Source organism: Nipponia nippon, unplaced genomic scaffold (genome assembly GCF_047370975.1).
Source record: "Nipponia nippon isolate SJK-2023a ecotype South Korea unplaced genomic scaffold, ASM4737097v1 scaffold_1, whole genome shotgun sequence".
NCBI classification, from domain to species: Eukaryota; Metazoa; Chordata; class Aves; order Pelecaniformes; family Threskiornithidae; genus Nipponia; species Nipponia nippon.
In genome coordinates, this window is record NW_028262290.1 from 120,376,900 (window position 1) to 120,404,892 (window position 27,993).

General features: G+C 41.2%; 1 protein-coding gene across 1 annotated transcript; it reads left to right on the forward strand.

The window, feature by feature from the left end:
• The first annotated feature begins 125 nt into the window (after positions 1–125).
• PIK3R4 (phosphoinositide-3-kinase regulatory subunit 4) lies at positions 126–27,988 on the forward strand. Its single transcript, XM_087770068.1, has 20 exons — positions 126–238; positions 470–1,252; positions 2,556–2,689; positions 2,857–3,439; positions 5,749–5,883; positions 7,802–8,023; positions 10,460–10,633; positions 11,798–11,943; positions 13,690–13,893; positions 14,748–14,949; positions 16,509–16,708; positions 17,689–17,899; positions 19,887–20,052; positions 20,741–20,905; positions 22,631–22,842; positions 23,127–23,258; positions 24,617–24,717; positions 25,783–25,871; positions 26,307–26,415; positions 27,360–27,988. The coding sequence occupies exons 2-20, from the start codon at positions 523–525 to the stop codon at positions 27,528–27,530; spliced, it is 4,086 nt and encodes a 1,361-aa protein (XP_087626194.1). The 5' UTR covers positions 126–238; positions 470–522; the 3' UTR covers positions 27,531–27,988.
• The last annotated feature ends 5 nt before the right edge of the window (positions 27,989–27,993 follow it).

Genomic DNA, 27,993 nt, shown 5'->3' on the forward strand with positions numbered 1-27,993 from the left:
GTATTAGCCCAAACAACTCTTCTTATCGCAAGCCGCGGGGGGCAGCCCGGCAGGCCACCCCGCGGGCCGGTCCCCGGGCGCCCGGGCGGGCCGGCGGCGCAGGATGTGAGCTCACGGCGCCGCCCCTTCCCCCGCCCGCCTCATGGTGCCGGTTCCGCCGCCCTGAGTCCCGCCGGGCTCCATCCCGCCGCCGGGGCTGGGGCGTCCCGGCTCTGCCTGGGTCGGGCGGGCCGCGCCGGTGAGTGCCGCGGAGGGGGAGCCGCCACCGCGGCGCCCGGCTCCTCTGGGCTCGGCGCCGCGCAGCGCTGCCCCGGCGGCGGGGCCTGGGGAAGGGCGGGAGCCGCGGCGGCAGGGCCCGCTCGGGGCGGGGGGCCGGGGGAGCGGGGGCTGCGCCGCGGCGGGGCTGAGGGGGAGCGGAGCGAACCCGTGGCTGCGGGCGGTGTGAAATAGGCGCTGTGTGTTTCCCCAGGCTGACGGGGGAGAGCCGCGGTGCGGTGCCTGCGCCCGGGAGGAGGTGCCGCCATGGGGAACCAGCTGGCTGGCATCGCCCCCTCGCAGATCCTCTCGGTGGACAGCTACTTCTCGGACATCCACGACTTCGAATACGACAAGAGCCTGGGGAGCACCCGCTTCTTCAAGGTCGCCCGAGCCAAGCACCGGGAGGGGCTGGTGGTCGTGAAGGTGTTTGCCATCCAGGATCCGACCTTACCCCTGACGAGCTACAAGCAAGAGCTGGAGGAGCTGAAGATAAGGTTACACTCGGCACAGAACTGCCTGCCCTTCCAGAAGGCGACCCTGTCCGAGAAGGCCGCGATGCTTTTCAGGCAGTACGTACGGGACAATCTTTATGATCGAATTAGCACCAGGCCGTTCCTGAACAACATTGAAAAAAGGTGGATCGCTTTCCAGATCCTTACTGCGGTGGACCAGGCGCACAAATCTGGAGTCCGCCACGGGGACATTAAAACAGAGAACATCATGGTGACCAGCTGGAACTGGGTTCTTCTAACTGACTTTGCCAGTTTTAAACCAACTTATCTTCCTGAAGACAATCCCGCTGACTTCAATTATTTCTTTGACACGTCACGGAGGAGAACGTGTTACATCGCTCCTGAGCGCTTTGTCGATGGCAGTATGTTTGCTACGGAGTTGGAAAACATGCGGGACCCTTCAACTCCTTTGGTAGACTTGGCAAATAGCAATCAGCGAACAAGAGGGGAGTTAAAACGTGCAATGGATATCTTTTCCGCAGGTACTTGGAGCCATCAGGAGAGACCAATGCGTTGTTTATGATTGCGTGTCAGGGTGCAGAAAAGCTTATTTGGGTTTTTTTTTTTTTTACAGTGCGCTTAGAGAACAGCATGTGGAAAAACTTGCTTATTTTAGGCGTAAGACCCAAACCTTTCATTCACAGAAAAAGTACAGACACAATACAGTAAACTACGTAACTTAAGGGCATCACCATGTTATCTGAGGAGGGAATCACAGACTGTTGTGTTGTGGCTCAACTCTGCCCTGGGAAAGAGATGTTTCCGCAAGCCACAGACCCTCATCTTCTCGTGGCTGAGGTTCAGGGGATGCATAGCATATGCCTCATGGGACCCAAGAGGAGGAACCAGTCAGTGGTTCACCTAAGGTCCAGCTGCCTGGGGACTGAGCCAGCTTTCAGGCAATTTGGCAATTTGGCTTTAAAAGCCCCTTCTCATTTCATTTTCCCCACAGGCAGGAAGCTGGATAACTAAGTAAGCTCCTGTCATAGTCCCACTCACAAATACTTGATAGAGTCCGACTGGGGGAGCCTGTCTTGAGTCTTGGGCTTGTCTTGGGCAGTTTAAAAGCCATAAGTTTGGACGGGTTTTTTTTGGTTTTTTTTTTTCCTTAAAGTGGTTGAAAATCTGAATTTAAAGGTGATGGTTACTTCATTTTACAAGCTATTCTTACAACCAAACTTCCAGGACACTCCACTGATAAAGCAAGATGCTGACCATTGGGAGCAAACTGCAGGAGTGGGACTTTTGAAGAGAATGTGTGTCATGTATACAACAGGGGGGGCTGTGTTTGGCAATCGTTGTTTCTCACTGTGCTTATGAGCTTGTGTGAGTGAATATATGCTGTCTCCCAGCCTCACTGTGGAAGCAGAGGTTACTTCTTTACCTTCTGCAAAAGGGCTGCTTAGTTTTGACCTACTGCCCGATCCGTGCTGACTTACTAGCACCCTTCTTCCACGTGATAGTGATGTGGGTTTCCTTTCTGGTGATGTATTTTCCAGCTGGCAGGTGGCTGAAGTCACTGCCTCATGTTTCCTAATTGCAAACTCCTCTGCTGCTGGCATGTTTGAAATAAAATACTTGGGAGATATTTCAGGGATCAAGTGTAAAAGCCAGTTTTTGGAGCTTGAGATGCTGTCTCCTGTCTGCAAGTTAATTTGGCAACTCATTTGCCTTATTTTTAATTGAGCTAAGTCTCGCATAGGGTTTGTTCTAGTCTGCATATAGAAAGCAAAGTTAAAGTGTGTTATAATCCTCTGACATCTTTGACTTGTTGTTGTTCCCCAGGCTGTGTAATAGCAGAGCTCTTCACAGAAGGTGTACCCTTGTTTGATTTATCCCAGCTTTTGGCTTACAGAAATGGCCTCTTTTCCCCTGATCAAGTCCTAAACAAAATTGAAGACTGCAGTATCAGAGAACTGGTAAGGATGGACTACAGCATTAGAACCATTTGTGTGGTCTGTTTGTAGTTTATTTTACCTGCTTTGGTGACAAATTGCTTATTGTTTGGGGTTTTTTTTTTTTAATTACAAATGTCTAAACCTTTAATCTTTCTCTCCCACTCCCTCCTACTTCTGCCTTTCTCAAGGTCACTCAGATGGTCCATCGCGAGCCAGATAAACGCTTAGCAGCTGAAGATTATTTGAAACAGCAACGTAACAATGCATTTCCTGAAATATTTTACACTTTCCTTCAGCCTTACATGGCCCAGTTTGCCAAGGAAACGTTTGTATCGGCAGATGAGCGTATATTGGTCATACGTAAAGATCTGGACAACATCATTCACAATCTCTGTGGGCATGATCGCACAGAGAAAGCCGAGGGAGAGACAAAAGAGAATGGGCTGGTTATTCTAGTGTCTGTGATAACCTCCTGTTTACAGACTCTCAAATACTGTGATTCAAAACTGGCTGCTTTGGAACTGATTCTTCATTTAGCACCAAGATTAAGCGTAGAGATTCTTCTGGATCGTATTACTCCTTATCTGTTACATTTCAGCAACGACTCTGTGCCCAGGGTGAGGGCAGAATCTGTGAGGACACTAACTAAAGTTCTTGCTCTCGTCAAAGAGGTGCCACGCAATGATATTAACATTTACCCAGAATATATTCTGCCAGGCATTGCACACTTGGCCCAGGATGAAGCCACCATCGTCAGACTTGCATATGCTGGTAAGAGGAAATCCAATCAAAAACTCTAAATCTTGGGCTTTTCTGTATTTCCTTAACTGTTTTCTCCTCTGCTCAAAATCATCACATAGCTTGCTGTTTCTATTTCAGTAAATCTCCCCAGAAGTCTCAGAAATGACTGCAGGTAAAGACACCTGTATTCACTTAAGCTAACTGGTGCAGGTGGTGGCAGCAACTTAATAATTAATGAGTTGACTTATACTAACAGATGAGTTTCCAGTGTAGATCTGTACCCAAAGTAAATAATTACATTTTAAATAGTTGACAAAACGTGTTTGCTCTCTGCTAGATGAATTAACTTTTTAAAAAAAAAAAAATTAACATTTATTCTTCTCTGTAGTTCTGCATGTAAAAGCAACTTGCAGAATGTGTACATGTGCTTTGGGCTAGGACCTGGATGTAGCACACAGCAGCTCTGCCCGCAGCTAACGTAAGGGGTCAGAGTTCAGAGCCTTATGCTCAGGGAAGCAGCCCTGGTTTTATTCCCTGGATAAGCAAGAGCGTAACAAAGAAAAGTACTTGTCCAACTGCTCTTTGTGTAGCTAAGTATGTGAATAGGGCTTTCTGAGCTTGCCCACCCTTTGCTGCTTTTATTAATTTATCTTAATTGACATTTCATTAGCTCAGATTGTTTGCTTAGAGTGGCCTGATTGAACTGAATAAATATGAAACTAACTTAAAGCATCAGTGTGTTGCTATGCTTCAAAGTTATTTTCCCACAAAATGAAATTTGATATTCAGGGGCTGAAATTACGTTATTTGCTATGTAATAGACTGGCTTATACCATAGCAGATGTTTTCTTTGTACGTTATTCAGATATACGAGTTCTGCCTGGTTCAGGAAGAAGCTTTGTAGTCGTGCCCATATTTGCTGTTTACCATGTTCCCTTATTTGTGATGACCCGCATATTTTTAGGTGTGTTGCGTGGGGTTTTGTTTTTGTTTTTTTAAGTTATAAATGCAGAATTCAGTTGAAAATGTCCCAAGTGATGTTTTTCTTTCACATACTAAGTAAGCTGATAAAACTAATTATTGAAGACAATGTGTAGTTAATTAATAGAACCGGTTGCTTTTCGTCACCTTGATCTTCCACATTTAGGGCCTTACGAAAGAACCATTTTTTCATGCCTCACTTTTATTTGTAGCTTAGAAAAAAATACCCAAGTCTTGTAAAATTATAGTCTATTCATAATTAGTTTTTAAATAAACTAATATAAAGCCGAACTTGTTAAATAAGCTGAAATGGAGGAAACAAAATGCAGTCTCTTTTTGTGCAAGTGCAGAAAGGCTACAGGTCTCGGTACCCATAGACTCTGGTTGAATTTGCTTACACAGAGGTTCTCTCTGTGTCCAGTGGTTTGTCTTTATTTTCAAACTGAGTACAGCTAGAATATTTTCGGAATTTGAAAAGGTTCTTTGAACTGTAGGTGGTTAAGTCTGATTAAGTTGCCTTAATTTCAAATAGCTTTTCTTTTAAGAAAGCAATTTAAATTTCAAATAAATTATATATATATATATATATATATTTTAAAGGTAGTCTAATACCTGAGTTAGCTTGTGTTGCTATAGCATGCTTTTTGGAAGCGGTCAGACTGGTGACTTAGAGGATTTGATCGGGGCTGTGGACAGGCTCCATTGGCATGCTGCTGTTTTCTTGGACAGCACTCAGAATGGCTGCTTAAGTGGGGCTTCTGCCTCGATGGGATTATTCCTGTGCCAGCAGTGGCCTGACCCATATAATATAGCCTGAGTCGCTTCAGCAGCTTCCAAACAGTGCAGAACGGTGCCAAATTGTGTGGATAGATATGGGGACAAACGTTCTAAAAGTGGAATCCAGCCCTCAAGGGTAACCCTGTTGTTATTCCCTAGGATACATATCCTGGCGTGGTGGTTTGTCGTCGTTGTTTTGTTGCAGTCTACCACGTGGGCATGTTAGTTAATTCAGGTTAACTGGCCTTTAAGTTCTATCAAGTTAGTCATTAGCCTGAGATTAGGTGGCATTTAGGGCTAGTTGTAGAAGACTGAAACTAGTCCTTCTTACACTTGATATCCTTACAATTTTTCCACTTGTTTACATGACAAAAGTACCACGTGATTTGATGTACTTGGTAGCTTCGCTGGGGTCAGGGTCAACAGAAGTGGGTTGACCAGAGCATGTTGTGTAATTTCAATCCTATTTGCCCATCCTGACTGGTATTGTCAGTGGTTATGATCTGTCATCAGGGGGATCATCAGACTGATGTAAACTGGCAAAGTAGGACAATTCTTAACCAAAACGTTTTCCTTTGCAGAAAACATAGCATTGTTGGCAGAAACAGCTCTGAGATTTCTGGAGTTAGTACAGCTGAAAAATCTCAATATGGAAAATGAACCAAATGGTGAAGAAATGGATGAAACATCTCACCCTAGTGATAACTATGACACAGGTAATGTTACTTCTACTTACTTTGCCTGCTTATAACAGCAAATCATGGGCCAAAGCTCTTAGTTAACACTGATCTTCCTCATCTCTTAAAGCTTAGCCTTCCTATTAAATGGGAAGAATACCTCAATCACTATCAAAGCATGTGTGTTACAGCTTCACACAGAAACAGACATCTCTGTTCTGAACATTATGAAAGACAAAAAAGTATATAAACGAGCACACTTTTCTTCTCCAAAAGGTCTCAAGGTATTTGACTGTGATGCTAGCTGCCTGGTTGCACATCCAGCTTCACTCACAGTTCTGTAAACAAGTCAGCTGCGAAAACATGGCTGTATTCCAAGTACCGCTTCCATTGAAGTGGCAAGTAGCGTTAGCTTTGAAAACCCTGTCAAATTCTAGCATAGTCATAGAACTGTATTTTTCAGTCGTTCTTCCTTTTCTGTTCCTATGCCTGGCAATTCTTGTCTGTCTTTTTGCCTGAAGGTGCTGAATGTATGGGTGCCATTGGGCAGTAACACTGCTCTCTGTGCTATTTTAACTGTAGCACAGAGAATGAGTTAAAATCCTAAGGACGGCTTTTCTTTTTCTTTCCCTTGGGAAGGAGGGTGGTGATAAGTGACCTGTGTGCCAGCTCCAGTGCTTTTTAGTGACGCATAGATTTCCAGAACACGCCGGGCAAGTCCTCTAAACTGGGAAGGGTTCGTGGTTAAAAACTGTCATTTCTGGGCTAAGTAGATCAATCTGTGACTAATCATAACTGGTAAACATCCCACACGTACTCCATTTGGTAGGGAAAAAGGCATGTTTCAATTATCTCTTAACTAGTTGCAAGATGATACTTGAAAAAAAAAATCTACCAAAACCAAACATAAAAAAATCCCCTTCAAGTTCCTTCACATAAAGCATGAGGAGCTCAGAAATGCTAAGAAGTGAGAGAGGAAGCTCCATCGTACAGGCTGTATCTCTGAGAAATACTGTCCCCTATCCCTCAAAATAGCTTGGAGCTGAAAGAAGTAATGCAAGGAAGAAAGAAGTTTGAATAGTTCTATTCTTTTTACCCTTTTAGAAACCAAGCATGAGAAATTTGAACCCAGAAGGCAACTTTTTCATGTGACTGAAAGACAGAGTCACAATAGAAAGCAAATTAGCTGGTCTTCTGACTGCAGGCAAATGGTAATCACCCCTGCAAAGCTGGGACAGCAATAGCTGAAATTTTTGTGCTGCTTGTTTGAGAACCTCCCCCATACAGCTTTCAATAATAGCAAGTGCATTAACAATTCTGTTATTTCCATTTAATAGAAATACTTTTTTAGTTGCATCATGGAGTAGAAGCCATGGGCAAGGTCATCTTTAAATTTTTCATTAGTGTCGTTAGGGTAACTGCTGATGTTTAATGAAATTGGAAGTACTCACTTTTTCAAGTATCGTTTATTCCTCTCTGTATCCTTAGTGAAGCCAATCTATCTACCTAACTAAAAATATACTCCTGATCTGTTGTCAGTTCACAAATTTTGAAACTGATAGTCAAATAAACATATCAAACCAGAATTGCCTTGAAGAATTTTGTTTACTATTGTAACTTTGCTGCTGACTCATTCTGATGCTTCTTCACATCTGCATTTCACCTATATGTATAATGAGCTGGATCATCTTAGTTGAAGTTATGACAAGTTTAGAATATATTGATCTGGTAAGAATGTCTTGCATTTCTATACTCTTTGGCTTTACCACCACCTCGTGCTTAGTCTGAAGTCTTTGGTAAGGCAGTCGTTGGAATTGTTGAGGTTCTGTCGCGTTGCCCGCCTTACTGAGTCGGGTGTCCTTCAGGATGACCTGTCAGTGTAACTCCTTCAGCAGCAGGTAGTACACATGCACATATTGTTTCTCGCCAACCCAAATGTTCATCCTGTCTCTTGCAGAGTTGCAAGCCTTGCATGAAATGGTCCAGCAGAAAGTTGTGACTTTGCTAAGTGACCCAGAGAATATTGTGAAACAAACACTGATGGAGAATGGGATAACACGTCTCTGTGTCTTTTTTGGACGTCAGAAAGCCAATGATGTTCTTCTGTCTCATATGATCACTTTCTTAAATGATAAGAATGACTGGCATCTTCGAGGAGCTTTCTTTGACAGCATTGTTGGTAAGTGTTTGGTTTCAGCCAAACAGACCAGAGAGACAATAATGTAAATAAATTAATTTTTGCATATCCTGGAAACTGTTAACAGTCATGTAAAAGTCCTTTCTCATAAAGATTCCTATAATTTATAGGAAAGGACTTTGCTGAATTATTTGGTGTAAATGTTTCTTTAGGGAGTGAAGATGAAACAACGTAAATACAAACATATTTTTCTTTTAGTCCAAATATTTAATAAAATGAGACTGAGGCATTTAAGTGTATGTTAGATTAACATAAAAAATAAACTCCAAATGCTTTTTTTTTTTTTTTGGGTCTTTGCTAAAGCCACTAACTCAAAAAGCTAAATTATGACAGGTAAATACTAAGATTTCTGCAAGCTGTCTGGTAGCTGCCTCACTTCACATCTATGCATAGTCCCATTAACTTCAGTAGACCGGTTCATATAATGAAAATTATGCATAGGTATAGGCTAAAATTATAATTTGAAAATTTTTTTTTAGTGCCTTAAAATCTCACTTAGATTCCTGTCAGCTCAGAAAACTTAATAACAATTTTAAAAAATCTTACCAGTGACAACTTCAGCTGTTAAGTATATCTGATGTTCCATGTATGTTGGAAATTATTCCATATGAGTGTTGCTGAGAGTCAGTGCTCAGGATTTGTGAGTCAAGAAAACTTTCCCATTGCAGTACCTGGGGGGGAAAAATGGTACTTCAGGTGCACGGCAAGAAAAACGAGCCTGATCAAACTTCCAGCAGGGCCATTGTGGTAGGCACATGTTCCATTATGACTGGAAGCCACAAAATGCTGTGCTGGCAAACCCTGTTGAGATGTGGTGCTGATAACTTGTCAGAATTTGTTTAGAAGGAGCAATGGGGCAGCCAAAGCACAGATCACAGTGCCCCGGCTTCTTGCAAAAGACATGTAGAGAGATGTGAGGCAATTAAGCGTAAAAGTCAAGACATGTAACCTATGTTTTTAACTCCTCCTCCTCCTCTCCCAGCATCTGTTCAAAACCTCCACAGAAGAATTCAAAATTTATATTTTTGTTTAACACTGTTTTACTTAAAGCTTTTGCACATCTTTAAAACTGAGCTCTCTAACTTGTGTTTAAGTATGTGCAGGCACTGCTGCCTGCGGCTGTGGGCAGATGCCCTCCTGTAACAGTGGCACTGAGGAGATTTCGCTTACCTGTGCTATTTCTCCCTTCTTCCTCTCTTCTTTTTAGCGACTGATGGCAAAGCCCAGCATTAATACATGAGCAAGTATATTGATTATTCCCTTATTAGAGTGAAAGTGATATTTTATGTTTCATCTCAGTTCTGATGGGAAGACATTGAATTTTCTGGTATTTATCCGTCCCAAATAACTGGGTTAGAAGCAGAGGCAGGTATGGTCTATGCGGTGTACCACATATGACAATAGCAACAATAAGCCTGAGCTATTCAATGAAAAACTAATTTTTTTCTCTTGAGAACAATCAGAGGACTTGCCCAGTTGTTTTTGGGAAACAATGTTAGCTTGATGGATGTAAAGCTAAGGAAAGATCAGAAATCCAACAAGGTCCATCTCCCTGACTGTTGCCAGAGATTAATTATTGTAGATGGGTTATCTAATCCAAACAAGCAATTCCAGATGATGGTTTCCTGTAGCTAGTGGCTGGTTTTCACGTAGGAAAGGAAGAAGAATAGGAATTACTGCGATGCAGTTGATATATTTTTGTCCAGCAGCTTCAAAGGAATTACTTTCATTTTGCTTTTGATCTTGGCTTCTTTCTAAGATTTTGAAATATATTTTTAAATTGGATTAATTTTTGAAACTAGGGTCAAGGTGGCCTCATGATGGCAAATAATTTGAGACTAGTTAACTAAACAGCAAGTCTTGCGGCCATTTCAGGCTGGAAGAGTTTTAGAAGATTGTTCTAAAAGTTCCTTTTTGACTCTTAATGATTCTTTTGTGGCTAAGTGAATGTATATTATAGATTTTCCTTGCTGATAATTAGTCCAGTATCCAGTTCAGTCTTTTCAGGAGTCTGAATGATACTCAAATTACAATCACTGCTAAGTTACAAGGCAAAATCCTGCTAACAGAACCTTTCATTGTTGCTCACGTGTCCTTCCCAGGTACAAATACAGGCACTGCATCCCCACCCCTTAGGAGCACTGCTGGTTTTGCCTTGCTGTTTCAGACTTCTGCTGGCCAGCTCTGTGTTGACATCTGTGCCTGGCATCTGGAAGGACCTCTGCAGGCACGGGGATTTGCTTCTATCAAACAGTTTTCAGAATATTGGTCTAACTTTGAATGGAAAGCAGCTTCCTTTTTTTCTAATGACTAATAATCTGTTTTGAGATGTCTCTGCGACATAGCAATTTTAAACTTCGGTGAGGAAAGGCAAGGAAGTGCTGCTTTGGATTTTTATGTGTTCTTTTTATGTTTCAGGTGTTGCTGCTTACGTTGGCTGGCAAAGCTCATCAATACTGAAACCTCTACTTCAGCAAGGTCTCAGTGATGCTGAAGAATTTGTCATTTATAAAGCCCTCAATGCTCTTACTTGTATGTGCCAGTTGGGGCTATTGCAAAAGCCCCATATTTATGAGTTTGCTTGTGATATCGGTAAGTTGGAATACTGGAGAATACCTTGTTTTCTAGTTAAAGAAAGAAATCTTAGTACTACACAAAGCTTCATCGTCAGCTTAGCTGTCCAATATGCAAACCTATAATACTGTTTTGGAATCTACACAAAATTGTGTTAATGAACTGTTGCTAGTTGGACCATGTTAGTGGTCAGAACTCTAAAAAAATAATTTTGGTGGAACAAATTGGAAGCATCTTCTCTGATTTTATATAGAACAGCAGCAAATGAACAATTAGTCAAAAAACTTTCTGCTTTAAGATCTTTCCTTGTTCTTTATGCCAACCTCCTACAAAGAAAAATTCCTGGTTACTTCTGGAAGTTGATCAGGCACATAACTTGCAAACTTTTACCCATCAGCCTGTGAAGAAGGGGAGAATCCAGTCCTTCAGACAATACATGATCCTTTCTCGTCCTGTTTCTAACACCGTAAAACCCCGTTTAACTCAATAGAACCTTGAATACAGAGTTGGTCTCTCCTTCCTCATCAGGCTTAGCAGTTTAATTTAGACAGGCCCAAGATTTACCAGCTATTTATGGAAAACAAAATACCAACTGATGTTTTGAGATGTAGTCTGCTTCTTCCTAATGTTATGGCTTTTCAAATGCATTCAGAATTTAAGGCAGGTGATCTGTGATTATATCTCATGATTAGATACGGTCCCTTGATTACAACTTGTTAAAACCCACATAATTGAGACGGACTTCCGAGTCTGATAATCTTACAATATAAGTAGTGAGTATTCAAGGAAGAGAGGGGAAGAAGGAAGGAACAAAGTATTTACTTAAAAAGAAAAAAATAAATCACTGGTATTAGGATTCTCTATAATTGTCCAGGATAAGGTTGAGATTTATTTTTGGATTAGTCTCCTTTGCAAATCTAGAGTTGACAATTCGGGATTGAAATGAAGAAACAGGAAAACTGCTTTTTGGCAACAGCAAGGAAGCTGAGTAGCACAGGCACAGTGAAATCCATGAAATAATTTTCTCAGTATGAGTGTTTTAACCTTGGTGCTCTGCAGGAGGGAAGGCTCAGTTTGGAGGTAATTCTAGGGGAAGGAAATGACATCACAGGCTGCCATATACAGGATGATCCCCTCTCTTTAATATGAATGATATATTTTAACAGCCTAATTTTCTTTCAGCACCTTTCCTGTGTCATCCTAATCTTTGGATACGTTACGGTGCAGTCGGATTTATCACTGTGGTAGCACAGTATTTGAATATTGCTGACGTCTACTGCAAGCTAATGCCATACCTCCATCCTTTTATCACACAACCAATAATACAGGTAATACTAAAAATAATATTAATGTGAATATATCTTGACTAGTGGTAATTCTCAAATCTGTCTTGGCTATGGTCCTGGCTATAAGAATATTAGATTTTTTTTTTTTTTTTTTCAATTAAGGTTAGAGGCGATGTAGTTTTTTGATCTCTGCTGTCTGACATGGACAGAATGGCCATTGCCTTCCATGTTTGAAAGACTGTTCTCTCAAATTTGTTGCATATTGCAGAACACTTTACAAAGCCTAAAATTAACAGGTATGTCTTCGGTTCAAGCCCTTTTTTGTCTTGTTTACAATCAAACTCTTGCAATATTGTGCTAGTTTATAGGAGTCTAAAAGGCGTGGTAAGTTGGCTGCGAAACAAGTGTTTCTGTGTTCTGTGCTTTCATCTACAAGACCGAGTATTCCAGCCCTGCCAACCCATTTGACTGTGGGCCTGACCCTCTGAAAACATGAGCAGTCTGTTAGGTAGCGACTGCCATGCTTGGGATTTCAGCAGTGCTACTCCTGTGTTTGTGCTTTGCGAAGGGTAAGGGCAGAGTGCTCAGTATGGATGAGTTAAGTCATTTCATAAGAGCACATGTCTAGGAATGACCTGCATGATGCTGGTAATATGATCATATAGGCATCTTTGCATATAACTTTAGGACCTGTAGAATGTATCTCTCAGGTATTTAAATAGATAAGAAACAGCTGCAGTACTTACATCTCCCATTAATTATTTTGAGTATTCTAACTTTTATACAAGCATTTATGTCATAATTTTGGGCCGAATTAGGTTTGGCTGTTTAACTGTGGGACTGCAACTGGGGGCCTATTTCATGAATATGGCTTGCCCTCACCCCTGCCGTCTTAAGTCTTACTCTTGAAACAGCAAATATCAAGTACTAAAATAAAAGTATAAACTGAAAGACATGTTGGGGCTGCAAGTCATCTGGATTGCATACAAGACTTTTTGTTCAGACACATTCTCTGGACACTAACAGACACTGAATTGCCACCTGGGAGAACAGAAATTTGTTTGTTTTTTTTCTGTTTTAATAGTAATGAACAATCTGTATAAGGACTGCCCCAGTTAATGATTCTAAATTATGCCTTAACTCATCAGTTTCTTCTGACTGTTTACTAATATCCTAATATGCCTTTAAATATTAGTTAATTACATGCTTGTGCATGCTTATTCCCTTGTATACGTAGGAGGAAACTTGGTAATCTGACTGACACGGGGAAGAGCCCGTCTAGTTGATATTTTTACAGGGTATACGTAGGACAAAGATACAATGATATTTCAAACTTCATCCATTCGTAGTAGAATTTTTAATCCCATCTAGCACTGCCAAGTTAACATACTGAGACTGCTGGGAGAACAGGGGTAGAGAACGGAGAAAATCTGATAGGACCAACACAGGGAAAGATATTATTTTCATGAAAGCAGAGAAGTTGAATCTAGATTATTGGCACAATCATGTGCAATAATTTTTAAGTCCTACATGATTTTTTGTTATTGTAAGTTTGAAAGCATCTCGTCAGGACTGAGCTGGAAACTGGTTTTTAGAACATGCCTTCAGAGGAAGAGATTGATTTTTATATTAATATTTGCAGTTGTCCAGTTACTGACTTCGAGGCTAGGAAAAAAAAAAGCGCAAACATTGTAGACGTGAGATGACAGCATTTATTGCTAGATTTCCCCATGTTTATATGGATATCATCCTCCTCTGTGTTGACTGGTCTCTCTTTTTGAATTGCAGATAGATAAAGAAATAGTCCTGCTAAGTGTACTTAAAGAGCCTGTCAGCCGTTCCATATTTGATTATGTCTTGAGATCAAAGGATATCACAAGCCTCTTCCGACACCTTCAGATGCGTCAGAAGAAGAGGAATGGTGTTCTCCCTGACTGCCCGCCCCCAGAGGACCCTGCTATTGCGCAGCTGTTGAAGAAGCTACTTTCACAAGTGATTGGTTTTTATTTCTACTTTGAAATTCAGGCTTGAGATTCTTGGGCTCTGTATGTCTCCACAGACCCTAACCTTGCAGTTGCTGCTCTGAGGGACTCCCAGCCTGAGGTTCTGATCCTGCAAACCATTGACTTCATTGATTTCACTATATGCTTGTAGGACAAAGGGTTCAGAAGTTAAGGAAGATTCTGAAAAGATCTGCCAGAAATAGGGCAACCTTGCGTTTGGATTTCCCAAATACATCCTCTTTTTAAAGACTTCAGTTGTATGTCTCAGATTTCTGACACATCGGTGATGGTATCAGTGTTACAGAATATGTGCTGTGTATTGTGTTGGAGAGGAGTATGCATTTGTTGAAGAGACAGACATGCAAGTAACAGTGCAAAAGCCAAAGGGAGCTGGAAAGAGGTTTATAGGTGAAGAGGGGAACGCTAAGAATCACCCCCACAAAGTAGTGAGAACTGGGAAGAGGAAGAACTGCAGCTGAGTGTGTGTGTGATTTTAGGGGTTGGGGTTTTTTTTTCTCCTTTTTTTATCCTATGGCTTATGGGCTGTAAGCATGGCCTAGGTGGCAACGGAGCAGATCGCACCAGACAGCGATCCAATATTAAATGCTATTCTGCCCTTTCACTATTCCTAGTCCTGTTCCTGAGGAGGAAAGATATTCTCATACAACAGCAGCTTCCCCAAAATCTTGTATGAGTGATAGACTGATGTCTTGAATTCTGGGGATGTGCTCTCTCCTTCCACTTCTGAGCCAGTCATTAATCTTACTGCTTCTTACATCTTCATGCCTTGATGCATGTTCTTGTTCAAAAGTAAATAATAATATCTTTTCTTTTATTCTGTAGGGGATGACTGAGGAGGAAGAAGACAAACTGTTAGCACTGAAAGACTTTATGTTAAAATCAAATAAAGCTAAAGCCAATATAGTGGATCAGAGCCACCTGCATGACAGCAGCCAGAAAGGGGTGATTGACTTGTCAGCTCTGGGAATAACTGGGAGACAAGTGGATCTTATTAAAACAAAGCAGGAGCCCGATGACAAACGTGGTTGGTATAGTTTGTGGTCTGTATAGATAAAGTACAGCCTTTCTTTCAGGGTCAGAGAATTAAGTCTTCAATTTACTCAGCAAGTGTTCTCAGTAATTCAGCCTACATAACTATCACCATCCTCACTGAGTCTGTAATAAGAAAATCACTGGTGCTCTTTGAAATGTGAGGTGCTGGAATGCTCTCTGGATCAGTGAAAGATGGGAATATTTTGCCCCTGAGAGTATTTAAATTAGCTTGACTGCATTTGCAGTAGTAATATGCACAGGTTGTTTAGCTGATTGTGACAAACAGGACTCTAGTGACCCATGGTAACACTGTAAATTATGAAGGCTACATTTCTGCTATCTCTGTTTCCTCTCAAGAAGTGATGAGCTCTTTAACTGTGAAAATCCAGGATGAATTCTTGAGGTAGCCTGGAGGAAACTGGGGCCTAGGTGTGATGCTGAAACATGCTGGCACTGGGGAATGCCAACTGTTGCTCACCCACCAAGTATGTGCTTTTTGACCTTAGGGTTCTTCAGCTGCTCATCCACCCCCATTTTACTTTGTTTCCTGCTCCTCTTTCAGCTTGAAAAACCTCTTGTATTTCCTTGGTCAGCTTTGAAATCCATTTGCTGCTAACTCTATTCCAGCTCTCTGTAGCCTCAAAATTCTTCTCTTCTAGACAATGAGCTTCCTCTTTGCTCTGTCAAGCTTGTAAGGCCGCCCTCTGTACACCACTGATAGCTTCTGTTTTCAGATGTAAAAATGCAGAAATCTGCAAACTAGGTAGCTATTGCCATCTTATTTACAGAATTAAGATGCTAGTATGCAAATGTTTTGCATATCATTTTAAAGGAAAGTACGTAAGTACAGGATTTTTCATTTTTTTTGCATCCTGTGGAGTCAAGAGTGAATAGGATTTAAAAGTTAGTGTGTGAAGTCTGTATTTGAACTGATTGACTTCACCCAAAACTGTCACCTGCAATGTCTTCACACCTTTAACTTCTTCACTGACTTTGTCCAAATTGGATTTGTCCCATGTTTTCATTTCGCTTTCTATATTTTACAGTTTTAAGTGACTCCAGAGGAATGCTGAAAATAAATAAATTTCCTATTTACAGATAACATTCTTGAATCTACAGGTGATGTTGCGATTGTGATGGAAAACTGATCATATTTGACACTGACAGTGATTTGCATACTGGGCTATTGGAAGTTTATCCCTGTCTTATGCCAGTAATGGGGTAACTGTCATAAGAAAAAATGATCACGTGGAGTCTAATCCTGCGGCCTTCTAGACACAGAATTTCCCTATACTGGAATGATTTATTGCATGAGTCAGATGTAGGATTAAGAAGATTTAAAAAGAGCAGTTGCTACGTGTGTTCTGTTTGCCTCATAAATCCCTGTCAGCTGGCTTAAACAACCTAGCAGTACCTTTTTCTCTATTAACTATATAAATAATGAATTGGCATGTAAACATTGGACTCACATGTGGTCTGAAAGTAATGACCAGCCTGAGTGAATGTTGTCATGATTCCATTTTTTTTTTCTCTCTCCCTCTTGGCTTATAGCCAGAAAACATATAAAGCAGGATTCAAATGTAAATGAAGAATGGAAAAGCATGTTTGGGTCCCTGGAACCAACTAACATCTCCCAGCCAATACCCAAAGGACATGGGCAAACTACTGATCCTGAAGCCATCCAGGCTGGGAAACCACTTCGTTCGGAGTCCTCAGCTGGCATTTGTGCCACTTTGTCATCCTCCCCACAGGTATTGCTGGAAAATACTATCTTTGCATCTTAAACTGAAATAATTCAGTTGTTTTAAAGCCAAGTGGGACTATAGGGATGTGGCATTCTTGTTTTCTTTGGAGGTTATTTTACACTGGTGCTATTCCCTGGCATCTCCTCCAGCAGAGTAGCTGACTTTCAAGTTCTTATTTTTAAAATAGGGATTGAGAGAGGATGGAAGTAAGTTTAGTCACTTGAACAGAAGAGCTTCACTAGCAAATAGATGCTTTGTGTGAAGAGATGGGGCTTTGTGGATTAGCCAATTATTAGGTAAGCTGTTCTGGCAGGGAAGACTTTTCCTCAAATTGCATGCCCTGATATGTGTTGTGAGGAAGAGAAGAGATGTCATGATTTTAACTCGGAACTGGTGTATCACATCATAGCTGCATTTAGACATCCCATACCTGTCATACTTAGTACTGGCTACAGAAGGATAGGCTGGGAGCCCTGCAGGCTGTGGAGGCATCTCTTGACATTGAACACTTCTTTCTGTTCTGTTTCTAGTTGGGGATTAACTTCTGCTAGCTTTAAATGAGTGTCTACTCTGAACTAAGAGGGAAACACTTCACACTTTTATTTTTAAAGCCCAATATAAACAAATAATCATTTGAGAGCTAACCTGTAATTCTGTCAGTCTTGAGATCAACAACTGCTTCTGTAATAATCACATTAAGAGGTGTGCACGGCACATTACAGTTTCTACAAATAGAATACAGAACAGACTAGGCAAACAGGGTAGAATAAGTGAATGGGTAAGCTTTTCTATAAATAATAATTTTCACTATTTTTAATTGCTTTCATGCAAGCATGAAGTTTTTTTTTTAATGTTAATTCCTTGCTAATTGATTCAATAAAAAAGATTTTTCCACTTTCCTTCAATGTGACCCAGTAATCTTAAGAGCAGGATTTATCTGTGTGTAGAATGTAAGGCATATATTTTTAAGTGCTTATCTCTTACAGGCATCTGATGGAACAGTTGTTCAACCCAGGAAACCAACCATACAGTTACTGAGCAGTACAGCGTCCCCATCCACACACCAGTTGCGCATCACCACTTGCAAAACTGAACTTCAGCAGCTGATCCAGCAGAAGCGAGAACAGTGTAATGCAGAGAGGCTTGCCAAACAGATGATGGAGAATGCTGAGTGGGAGAGCAAGCCCCCACCTCCAGGTAAATCACAGCCCACTGAGGTTATTATACAAATATATATATATATATATATATATATATATATATATACATATATATGTATATATATATCTAATTTGAATGAAAACATCATCATCTCAAGGAAAAAATGCAGAAGATGGGGAAAAGAGGAAATTATTAGTTTAGGAAATGTGCCTATTTGGCAAAATACACGCGTGACCTATGAAAGAGGGTCTGGAACCTAGATCTTTGCCTTTGCAGTAATGGACCCAAACTGCTGGTCTGAAGCCCAGGTTGTGCGCTCCGTTCCAGTGAGTTTTCTGAAGCGAGTTGTTTGTAACCAGGTATACGGAAGATAACTTGCCATCCTGCAACAGCTTGTAGCTTGGTTTGGGCAAGGGGAGAAACGCTGCGCTGGGAGGCGAGAAATGTATTTTTTGCCTGGGGTGGCTCCAGACTTTCAGCCATCCTTTGAGTGTTATAACCTCTTGGCCAGGTTTTCTTACCCAGTGGCATGCATACTGCGGGCGGCTGTTTGAACTGCCCTTGTTTACAAAGGAGCCTGTCCCCATCAGCAGTGGTGACAGTGACCAGTGCCCAGCCACAAAGAGAAGACGTGTATACTGCATTGTTGCTTTTGGAGGGAGAGACATTTTTACCTCTTGTTCCTTCTTGTTCCTCCCTGGTTGCGACACCCAGGTTTTGCCGATTAGGGCTCTGGCAGCCACTCTGGGACAAAACATGCAATTTTAAATCACAGCCATCTTCCTATGGCCACATCTTAAATTCTGAAGCTCCAAATTGAGATTCGGATTTACTCAGATTAGTCCTCAGCATTTTCTGCTGGTGTTCTCCACTCAATGTGCTTGTTGCTGGGTATCCCATATAGAGATTTCTGACTGGCCTCTACTAATGGGAATTCATGTGCTTAACCTCTAGGTGTTGAGAGCAGAGTCTGTACCAGCTAGGCTTGCAGTAATCAACACAGTGATGCTAAAGTCTTTTGGTAAATCTAGCATTAAATGTACACACCTGGGCATATACAGCTACCACGTCAATTTAAGGGAAGTAGTAGAAAATCATCAGGAAAATGATCCAACCAGAAAGTGTTTGAACATAGCTAACCTTGACTGAGCTTGGCTAAGCCATGCATTTGTCTTCTGAAGAGAGTTTTACAACCCATGAAATAACACGTCCCAATACAAGCAGCTGACCTGCTCTGCCACATGAGCGAGTGCCAGAAAAATGTTCATATTTAAAGTTTATGTCTTATCTGAAATCTGCTGTGGTCTGTCCTTCATCACCATCATCTGCTGTTAATCCTTCTCTAAAGTAGATGCCTGTTAGTGCAGACAGGTACTTCTGTGTTGCTTATTTCAGAGGAGGAAACATCACACAAATGTTGGCAATTTCTTGGCAAGAGTTATTTCGTGGCAGCTCAACTCAATTCCTTTTTGAAGGACTGGAGTAAATTTTCTATGGGATTTAGAAGAGCTGTTATTTCATTTTACTAGGTACATAAGGCTGACAATGTAGCATGTTGTGCAACGCTGAGCCTGTGAGTTCAAGCCCTCTACAGACAATCCAGGAACTTAAGTCTGTTCACATGTGTTGCTCATTATGTGCATTTTGGGCATTTATGGGATTGCTATTTGCAGCACAGCAATCTGCATGCTGATAGCAGGAGGACTGTGCACTAGTATCTCTACAAAGTCTACGAAGAAGGGCTCTGGCCCTTTGTAATTTCACTGAACGTACATGGAACCTGTCTAAAAGAAAACTCTCACCCAGATCTGCCAATAAGGTTTAGTTTAGAACTGAGCAAATAGGCTTTTGCCTTTAATATTTAAAATGCCTTAGCTGCGTGTTTTGAGTGCCTTCTGTGTTTTTCAGCTGTAATGACTATATCCCGATATAGCTGTTGGTGGATGGGATCAGGGAGATTTTCATGTTCCTAATTAGGTTATGAAATCACCAACAAACTTTATGGTTTTGTTTTTCCCTGTAGGATGGCGTCCCAAAGGATTGTTAGTAGCTCACCTTCATGAACACAAGTCTGCTGTGAACCGCATTCGTGTCTCTGATGAACACTCTATTTTTGCCACTTGCTCAAATGATGGCACAGTGAAAATCTGGAACAGCCAAAAAATGGAAGGAAAAACCACTACAACCAGGTAGCTTTAAAACTCATGGGATTTTGGGGCTGCTGGAGTGCAAAATAAAGTAGGGCAGGGAGCAAAATATGAGTCGTGTGGGTGTGCTGGAGATATCAATAATGAAATATACTGGTGTTCCTCTTGGCATGCAGCTATAAAATAGTAGGTTGCTGTTTCAGTTAGTTAATAAAAGAAAAAAAAAAATCACTAGCAAAGGGACTGCTTCGCAGTTGTAGTAATTACAGGCTTTTTGATTTCATTTCTAGACGTGCATAAATATATTACAGTGCTGCTGTTTTAAAGCCATCTGAGTTTTTTGGAACAAATTAGCTTTATGCTTAATTATCTCATCCACTGATATTAGATGCAGGAAAGCTGTATTGCTGGTTGAAACACAGGTGGTACGGTATGCTACTTTGATACAGATCTAGGTTAGACTTTTATTTTACTGGTAGACAGATGTCTGCTTCTGCAGTTAGAGACTGTCATAGCCTAGAGGCCCAAAGGTGGAGAGTTAAGCTTGCAGAGGCAACACAGGCTTTGTTGCTTTCTGATTTTGGAACATTTAGAAAATGTTATTTTCAGAGTTCTCTCTCTCTTGAGCCATTGGTTTTAAGTGGGTGTTTGAGAGAAGTAATACTTTTTTTTTAAGTGCCACAAAAAAATTTCCTCTCTTTTTCTCTCCTTCTTTCTCTCTACTGTTTAGATCCATTTTGACATACTCTCGGATTGGAGGACATGTAAAGACACTTACGTTCTGCCAAGGCTCGCATTATTTGGCTATAGCTTCAGATAATGGTGCCATCCAGCTTCTTGGTATTGAAGCTTCAAAACTCCCTAAATCTCCTAAAATCCATCCAATACAAAGCAGGTATGTACTTAGAGCAGTTAATTCTCACCACAGAGCTCAAGCTGTTAGCATATTCCTTGATTAGATCCCTTGATTTGCTCTAGGCTTCCTGCTGGCTGAGCCCAGGCTGTACTTGGAAGGCTGTAATCCATGATCTTATCCCGCTTCATAAAGAAGGGTTGAAAGACAACCATGCAGGGCTGAGAATTCATAGCTCTAGGTTATTGGTGCCTCCTGTATCACTGAACTCGTTATGAGCTTGAAACAGTCCAGCTGAATAGTTCTCAATTCTTTTATTTATGCACTGGGATTGGTAGTTTCTTACCTCCCCTGTTACGATGTTAACACTTATAAAGTAATTTTGGAAATTCTTTTACATGTCATTAGATAAATGTTTACACTGGTGAGGCCGCACCTCGAGTACTGTGTTCAGTTTTGGGCCTCTCACCTACAAGAAGGACGTCGAGGTGCAGGAGCATGTCCAAAGAAGGGCAACAAAGTTGGTGAGGGGTCTAGAGCACAAGTCTTATGAGGAGCGGCTGAGGGAGCTGGGGTTGTTTAGTCTGGAGAAGAGGAGGCTGAGGGGAGACCTTATCGCTCTCCACAACTACCTGAAGGGAGGTTGTAGCGAGGTGGGGGTCGGTCTCTGCTCCCTAGTAACAAGCGATAGGATGAGAGGAAACGGCCTCAAGCTGCGCCAGGGGAAGTTTAGGTTGGATATTAGGAAAAACTTCTTCACCGAAAGGGTGGTCAGGCACTGGAACAGGCTGCCCAGGGAAGTGGTTGAGTCTCCGTCCCTGGAGGTATTTAAAAGAAGGGTAGACGTGGTGCTTGAGGACATGGTTTAGTGGTGGACTTGGCAGTGCTAGGTTAACAGTTGGACTCGATGATCTTAAAGGTCTTTCCCAACCTTAACAATTCTATGATTCTGTGAAATGTACAGCATGTGGTTTGGCCTCAGGCCTGCCATTTTTTTCTCCCAGGCTTTTAATGTGAGTAAGGTGGCAAAGATAGGGGGGATGGCATACTATTTAGGGGAGTCTTTGGGGATCGTTTAGCTCTTTCTTACCTCTCTCCATATAAGCAGTTTTTGAACATTTGGCATTCAACAGCTTAATCTTCCAGCTTGAGCGAGGGACATATCCAGGCCCCAGCAAATCCAGCAACCATCTCAAAGACCTGTTTTCTGTCCAAAGTAAAAGTAAGGTATCTGTCTCAAATGTCCTCTCTTATTTGGGATTAAGTTCAGAAATTAAGTAAACCAAATCTAATGGAGATGGAAACTACAAACCAGATTTTCCCTTTTGGTATACGCTGCGTTTGTGCATGAAGAAGATGTCAATTTGCACACACAGAAGGTGACTGATGACAGTGCTGGCAGTATAACATGGAGAGGGGTGTTCCTGCCTGTAAACTCTGGGTAGATGAATATCTGATAAATGTGGAGCATGAATGGGAGAGAACTATCAAACACACTGAGAGGCCCAGAGCACAGAGCTATGTTTATGTTTGCAAAGAGCTGCTGACAGCATTTTACTAGCCTGCAGAAGGCTTGCAGGTCCTATCGGCAGAGAGATTTGAGAGAACATAAGCATCCATTGTACTAAAATTGGAAAGTTGTTTCTGGCAGATGCCTTGAGAAGTGACATGAAGAGGAAAATGCTGCTCAGCATTACCTGTTGGAAGGAGTCTTAAACTTGAAGGGAGTCATATCTGTTTCTAAATGCGTTTATTCTTTTAACCCAGGTCCTTAGATCTGAAGGATGATGGCTGTGTGGTGGATATGCATCACTTCAATTCAGGAGCTCAGTCAGTACTGGCTTATGGTACGGTTAATGGATCTCTGGTTGGATGGGATTTGCGGTCTAGCAGCAACGCTTGGACACTGAAACATGATTTGAAGTTAGGCCTCATAACTTCATTTGCTGTGGACATACACCAATGCTGGCTGTGTATTGGTAAGCCTGTATTTCTTGCTGCCCTCTCTCTCTCTCCGCCCCCCTCCACCCCTTCTGGTTTTCTTTTACAATAACTACAGCTCAAGCTTTTGCTTGATCTGATTTGACCAGAATATGCTTTTCTCCAACCAGAGGAGAGAAATACCTCCTGATCTATTTGTGGGAAGTATTCTGCCCTCTAAGTACTTGAGGCTGAAGGCCATCTCCCTAGGAGCAGAGCACAAGGATATGGGCAAAACCCAGTATATTTATCCATCTGACTATGGGGAGCTTTCTCTCACCAGGAACCAGCAATGGTACCATGGCATGCTGGGACATGAGGTTTCAGTTACCTATCTCCAGCCATTCTCACCCTTCTAAGGCCCGAATCAGACGCCTGCTCATGCATCCTGTCTATCAGTCCTGGGTAATTGCAGGTAAAAGATGTCTTAAACTTGCCTCACAGTTGCCAGAGGTTGCGATTAAAGCAGCTTCTGTTTCAGCTTCTGCTTCAAGCCCTGGGGGGAGTTGTTTTGTTTTGTTTTGTTTTCTTCCTTGTAGTTTTTCTTGTGCTTTGCTTGGGGAGAGGAAAAAAAGAAGGTTCATACTTGTGTTCTGCCACTGTGCTCTTCCTGGCTTTTTGAAATTAAAAAAGAGAGAGATGGTGAGGGAAGTAGTGTTAAGCCATTATGAAAATGACAGACGGCCTTTACAATTCTCATCTTCTGAGCATTACAGCTCTCATGAGGGACCCTCCCTGTGTGCTGTCTGCCATATCACTTTTCAAGGACAAAATGGTATAAAAGACAAAACCCAAAATTGTGACATACATTGAAGTTGATGGGAATTCTGCCACTGCCTTCAGTGCCTCTGTAGAGCAGAGACTGAAAGGTTATTCCATTCCAATTCCCACTTGAATCTAACCCAGCTGTATCATGGCTTAGAGTTTTCGAAAATCTCCCAAGATTCCTCATCTGGTATGCTCACAGCTGCTTCATCCTCACTGCGTGTAGCACTGTCATATTTACATTAAGTGTTTGTGTCAGGAACACATTCTGAAATGGACAAGTAGCTTAAACTAATCCTACAATAACAAAATTGATAAAGTTGCTGTAAAATGAGAGTAATTTGAGTTTCATATTTTACTTCCTTCTTAGGCTTCACTTCCTATTTTAGTTATTAACCACCCTGGGAAATAAAATAAATTTCTTGAAAAAACATATGAATAAAACAAGCTTCTCTGTGCTTTCTAGTTTGTTTCCTCCCTGCTAAAAAATAAAGGGGTGACAAAGTTCATCACTTTAGAGTATTATTAAAAAGGCCTTGCCTGCTAGGTTGCTGCCAGGCATGTAACCGATCCCTTGAACAGAATTCTTTGCCTGTCCGCACTAAACACGGGTGTGGAACATCACTGTAGCTTCTGAACTCTATAACTTTGGGTTGGTGTCTTACCTGTCCAGGAGTCGTCTCCGAAGTCCCTTCTCTTCTCAAAGAAGAATGAGAAGTTACCTAGGGAGGAAACTGAGGTTCTAATACCTTTTAAAAAGGGTCGGAGATTAAAGCAGGTTTCATTTAAACTCTCTCAAATGAGGCACTTTAGTGAAGCTTCTACTAAGCGGTAAAACCAACAGAACACATGCATGGCTTTACTGCTAAAGCAAGACTAAGAAAAATGCTGCAGAGAGCAAGCGGAGAGTGTCTGTGTCCTGCCCTCTGTATCATGTCAGCAGAACACAGGTACGAGAGCCAACCGACCTGTTTTATGGTTTTTGCATTGGCACTATCTTTCCTGTAGCTGTTCAAGGCAATAATGAAGTCTCCATGTGGGATATGGAAACTGGCGATCGACGCTTCACTTTGTGGGCCAGCAGCGCACCTCCTCTTTCGGAACTGCAGGTCTGGTCTTTTTCTTTCCCTGTTTCTGTTCTGTAGCTGGGGCTAGAACAACCTCAGACTCGATGCTGTGCATCAGTACAGTTACCTCTCTCCGTGGCTTTGCCAGTTTGGCACCAGGAACTTGCCCTGGGATTTATTTTGGCACCATGATTGTTTTGCTGTCAAAACTAAATCCCCCTTTGTAAAACAGCAGTGTAACCTGAATCTTCATTGGTCTCTTCCGCTATCCGTGGAATGTAGTTGTAACACTCGCTATATCCAGTCACGTTCTTAGAAAACCCATGAGCCGGTCAAGCCTGTAAAGATTATGGCAAAGCCAAAATTCATGGGGTGGCATCTTGTACTTATTTTGACTTGCTGTTTCTGGGACTGTGCATATTTCTGTAAGCATCTGCTCTTTTGCACATTCTTTCTGTAATATAATGCCACTACTACACTTAACTGCTAGTTTAAAGCATGAAGTTGCTCTTCTCCAAGGAGTTAATTGGGGAAGGAGCAATCTGGGATATCTTTCCTAAAACACAAGTACATACATAAAAATAACCACAGCTGCTTCTATAAATGTTGTAAATGCAGATCTGGAATCTACCTAAACTTGAAGTTGTACGTGCTACAAAGATTGCAGGTTGAGTTCATTACTCAATGCATTTTGCACACAGGGAACTTGTGATTCAAGCTAGTTTTCTGTTACATGTCTGTCCCTTAATGCCTTCATAGCATAAAAATTTGAGCATCCGTGTGCTTTTCAGCATGATTCACCTGCCTGATTCTGTTAGAAACAATCTTTCTCATTTGCCATCATTGAAAATGTAATTTCCAAGATTCCATAAAAGCATTATGCAGAATTAAATCTGTTGCATTGCCCTGTGAAACATAAGGAATAAAAGGAAGCAATTTACCTTAATATATTAAGATGTGGCCTGTTAACAAAGTAACTCGACATTTCTGAGAAACGTTTGGAAATTGGATGGATGGATGAATGTGGTGAAAAATGCATTCCCTTTGTCGAGCATGGCAACAGCTATTGGCGATAACTTATTTTTATATGTCCATTTTCCCTACTAGCCTTCTCCTTACAGCATCCATGGAATATACTGTAGTCCAGCATCCGGTAATCCCATATTACTGACAGCAGGCTCAGACATGAAAATAAGGTAAAAAAACCAACAACATTTTTGTTTGATACCTTCCCCTCCACCCCTGCCGGTGTACTAAATTTTGCCAAGCCTTGCATACACATAAGCTCCAAGAAGTCAAAACAATAATGCTGAAGATGTGTTCATTGGTAAGCATCAGTGAGCTGAGAGAATTGTTCTCAGCAGAAGTAGTGCAAAACTCGGTGCTTCTCTGAAAGACAATGTGTACCCTTCTGTAACATTCTTGATAGGCTGCGAGGAACAAAACAGTAACTCACGTGTAAGCTTGATATGAATGTTGATTTCTCTGCATCGCTGTCTTCCACTAAGTGTTGAAAGCCTATAGCATTTGCGCCCACTCATTTTCATAGTAAAAGCAAGACAGCTTTTAAACAGCTGTATTAAGCTGATAAAATTTAACATCTCAACTTGATTTTGTTTCTTTGCGTTTAGGTTTTGGGATCTAGCCTACCCTGAGAGATCATATGTTGTTGCCGGAAGTTCTAATTGCCCATCTGTTTCCTACTACAGGAAGATAATTGAGGGCACAGAGGTGGTTCAGGTATTTTGCTTTGTTTGATAGATACCTATTCTGCTTGCCTTTTGGATGGCGTTGTGGGTTATATTAATTGCATGATGGGTTTAATTATAACTGTCTCACTCTTCCCTTTTATGGATGGTGTCAGCGTTGCATTTTCAGGCAGTTAGGAAGAAGTTATTTTAAAAGAAAAAAAATCGGTTGTTTTTGACAGAATTAGACTGACCAAATAATACTTACATGCAGAAGCCAGAGTCATGTTTCTTTTGGGATATTGAAATCTAGTGTCTTAACACTTTTGATTTTGATCAGTCTTTGGAACATCTTTGGTGTAGGATGTTAGCAGGGCATTGTGAGATGTACTGGGACCAAAATAATATGGTAGCAGAACTCTGCATTTTTTATTACATCTTTCAGAGTGACTTTTGGAACGGGCAATGGCACTAGTTGTTGAATAGCACAATGTTTTGTTTCAGTGCAATTGAATGAATGCTACTTCAAAGGTGACTGTTAAAAAAAAAAAAGTGCAAGTCAGTGAGGGTCTACCTATGCACTTCGATTTTTGAGTGTTTCATGTGAAGTTCTAAATTATATTCATGCTATTGAACCAGTTTTTATAAAACCCTTGGGAAGCTAAGATGTATGTGTCGCTGTAGCTTTTTCCTGCCCCCCCCAGACTGTCAGATCTTGTAGTTAGTGTCATTGAAATAAATATGAGAAAAAAAACATTCTTTCCCTAATCAGAGAGCTGTCATGTCAGTGCAGATTAAGACTTAGGTTGTGTGTGAGGAAAGGAAATGAACCAAGGAGTAATCCTAAGTAAGCCGTCAAAGGGTTGGAGATTTTGGGGGTTTTTGTTCATTTAAAGAGGTTTTTTTGGTCTTTTTATAACCTAATATGTGTGATAATTCCCTTTTGCAAGTGCTTACCTTCCTGTAAATAGCATTTTTTACTTTGTTTTTGTACAGGAAATTCAAAACAAGCAAAAACTGGGTCCCACTGATGAGACCCCTCGGAAGAGTCCGGAGTCTCTCCCCGTCGGACATCATGATATTATCACGGATATTGCAACTTTCCAGACAACGCAAGGATTTATAGTAACTGCATCAAGGGATGGAATTGTTAAAGTGTGGAAATAAATCTTGTACTAATATATAATATGTAAATATTTGTAATAAAGAAATAGTGTTATAATGAAGTTTTCAAGGACTGTTTCCAGATCATGGAATAGAATGGACTTTAAAGACTGTAAAGGCAGTGATAAAATCGGTTATCTGTATCCTACCACCCTGTTAGCACCTCTTAATCACTTCCTTTATTAAAGATATTTGGTATCTATAGTATTTCCTTGAAATACCAAGCAGTCTATGAAGAAATTGTTTAGCCTGGTTTTGACTACATTGTTCTTCAAGGATATTTCAGAAAATGATTTAAAGACGTCCCACATTACACATTCTAAATGTGCAAAAAGCAAAGAGCTGGTACAAGTACTTCAGCGTCTGACTGCTCCTACGTTGAATTTGAGAAACGAAATAAGAACCAGTGCACTAATGTCCCTGTACATTCTAATAACTACAATAAAGTCCACTTGAGCTTCCCTGT

Excerpts from the sequence above, each read along its gene's own strand:
- PIK3R4 (XM_087770068.1), top strand. The coding sequence starts at position 523 with ATGGGGAACCAGCTGGCTGGCATCGCCCCCTCGCAGATCCTCTCGGTG. Across the intron at positions 2,690-2,856 it reads ACTGCAGTATCAGAGAACTG|GTCACTCAGATGGTCCATCG; the intron begins GTAAGGATGGAC and ends GCCTTTCTCAAG. Across the intron at positions 25,872-26,306 it reads GGCTCAGACATGAAAATAAG|GTTTTGGGATCTAGCCTACC; the intron begins GTAAAAAAACCA and ends CTTTGCGTTTAG.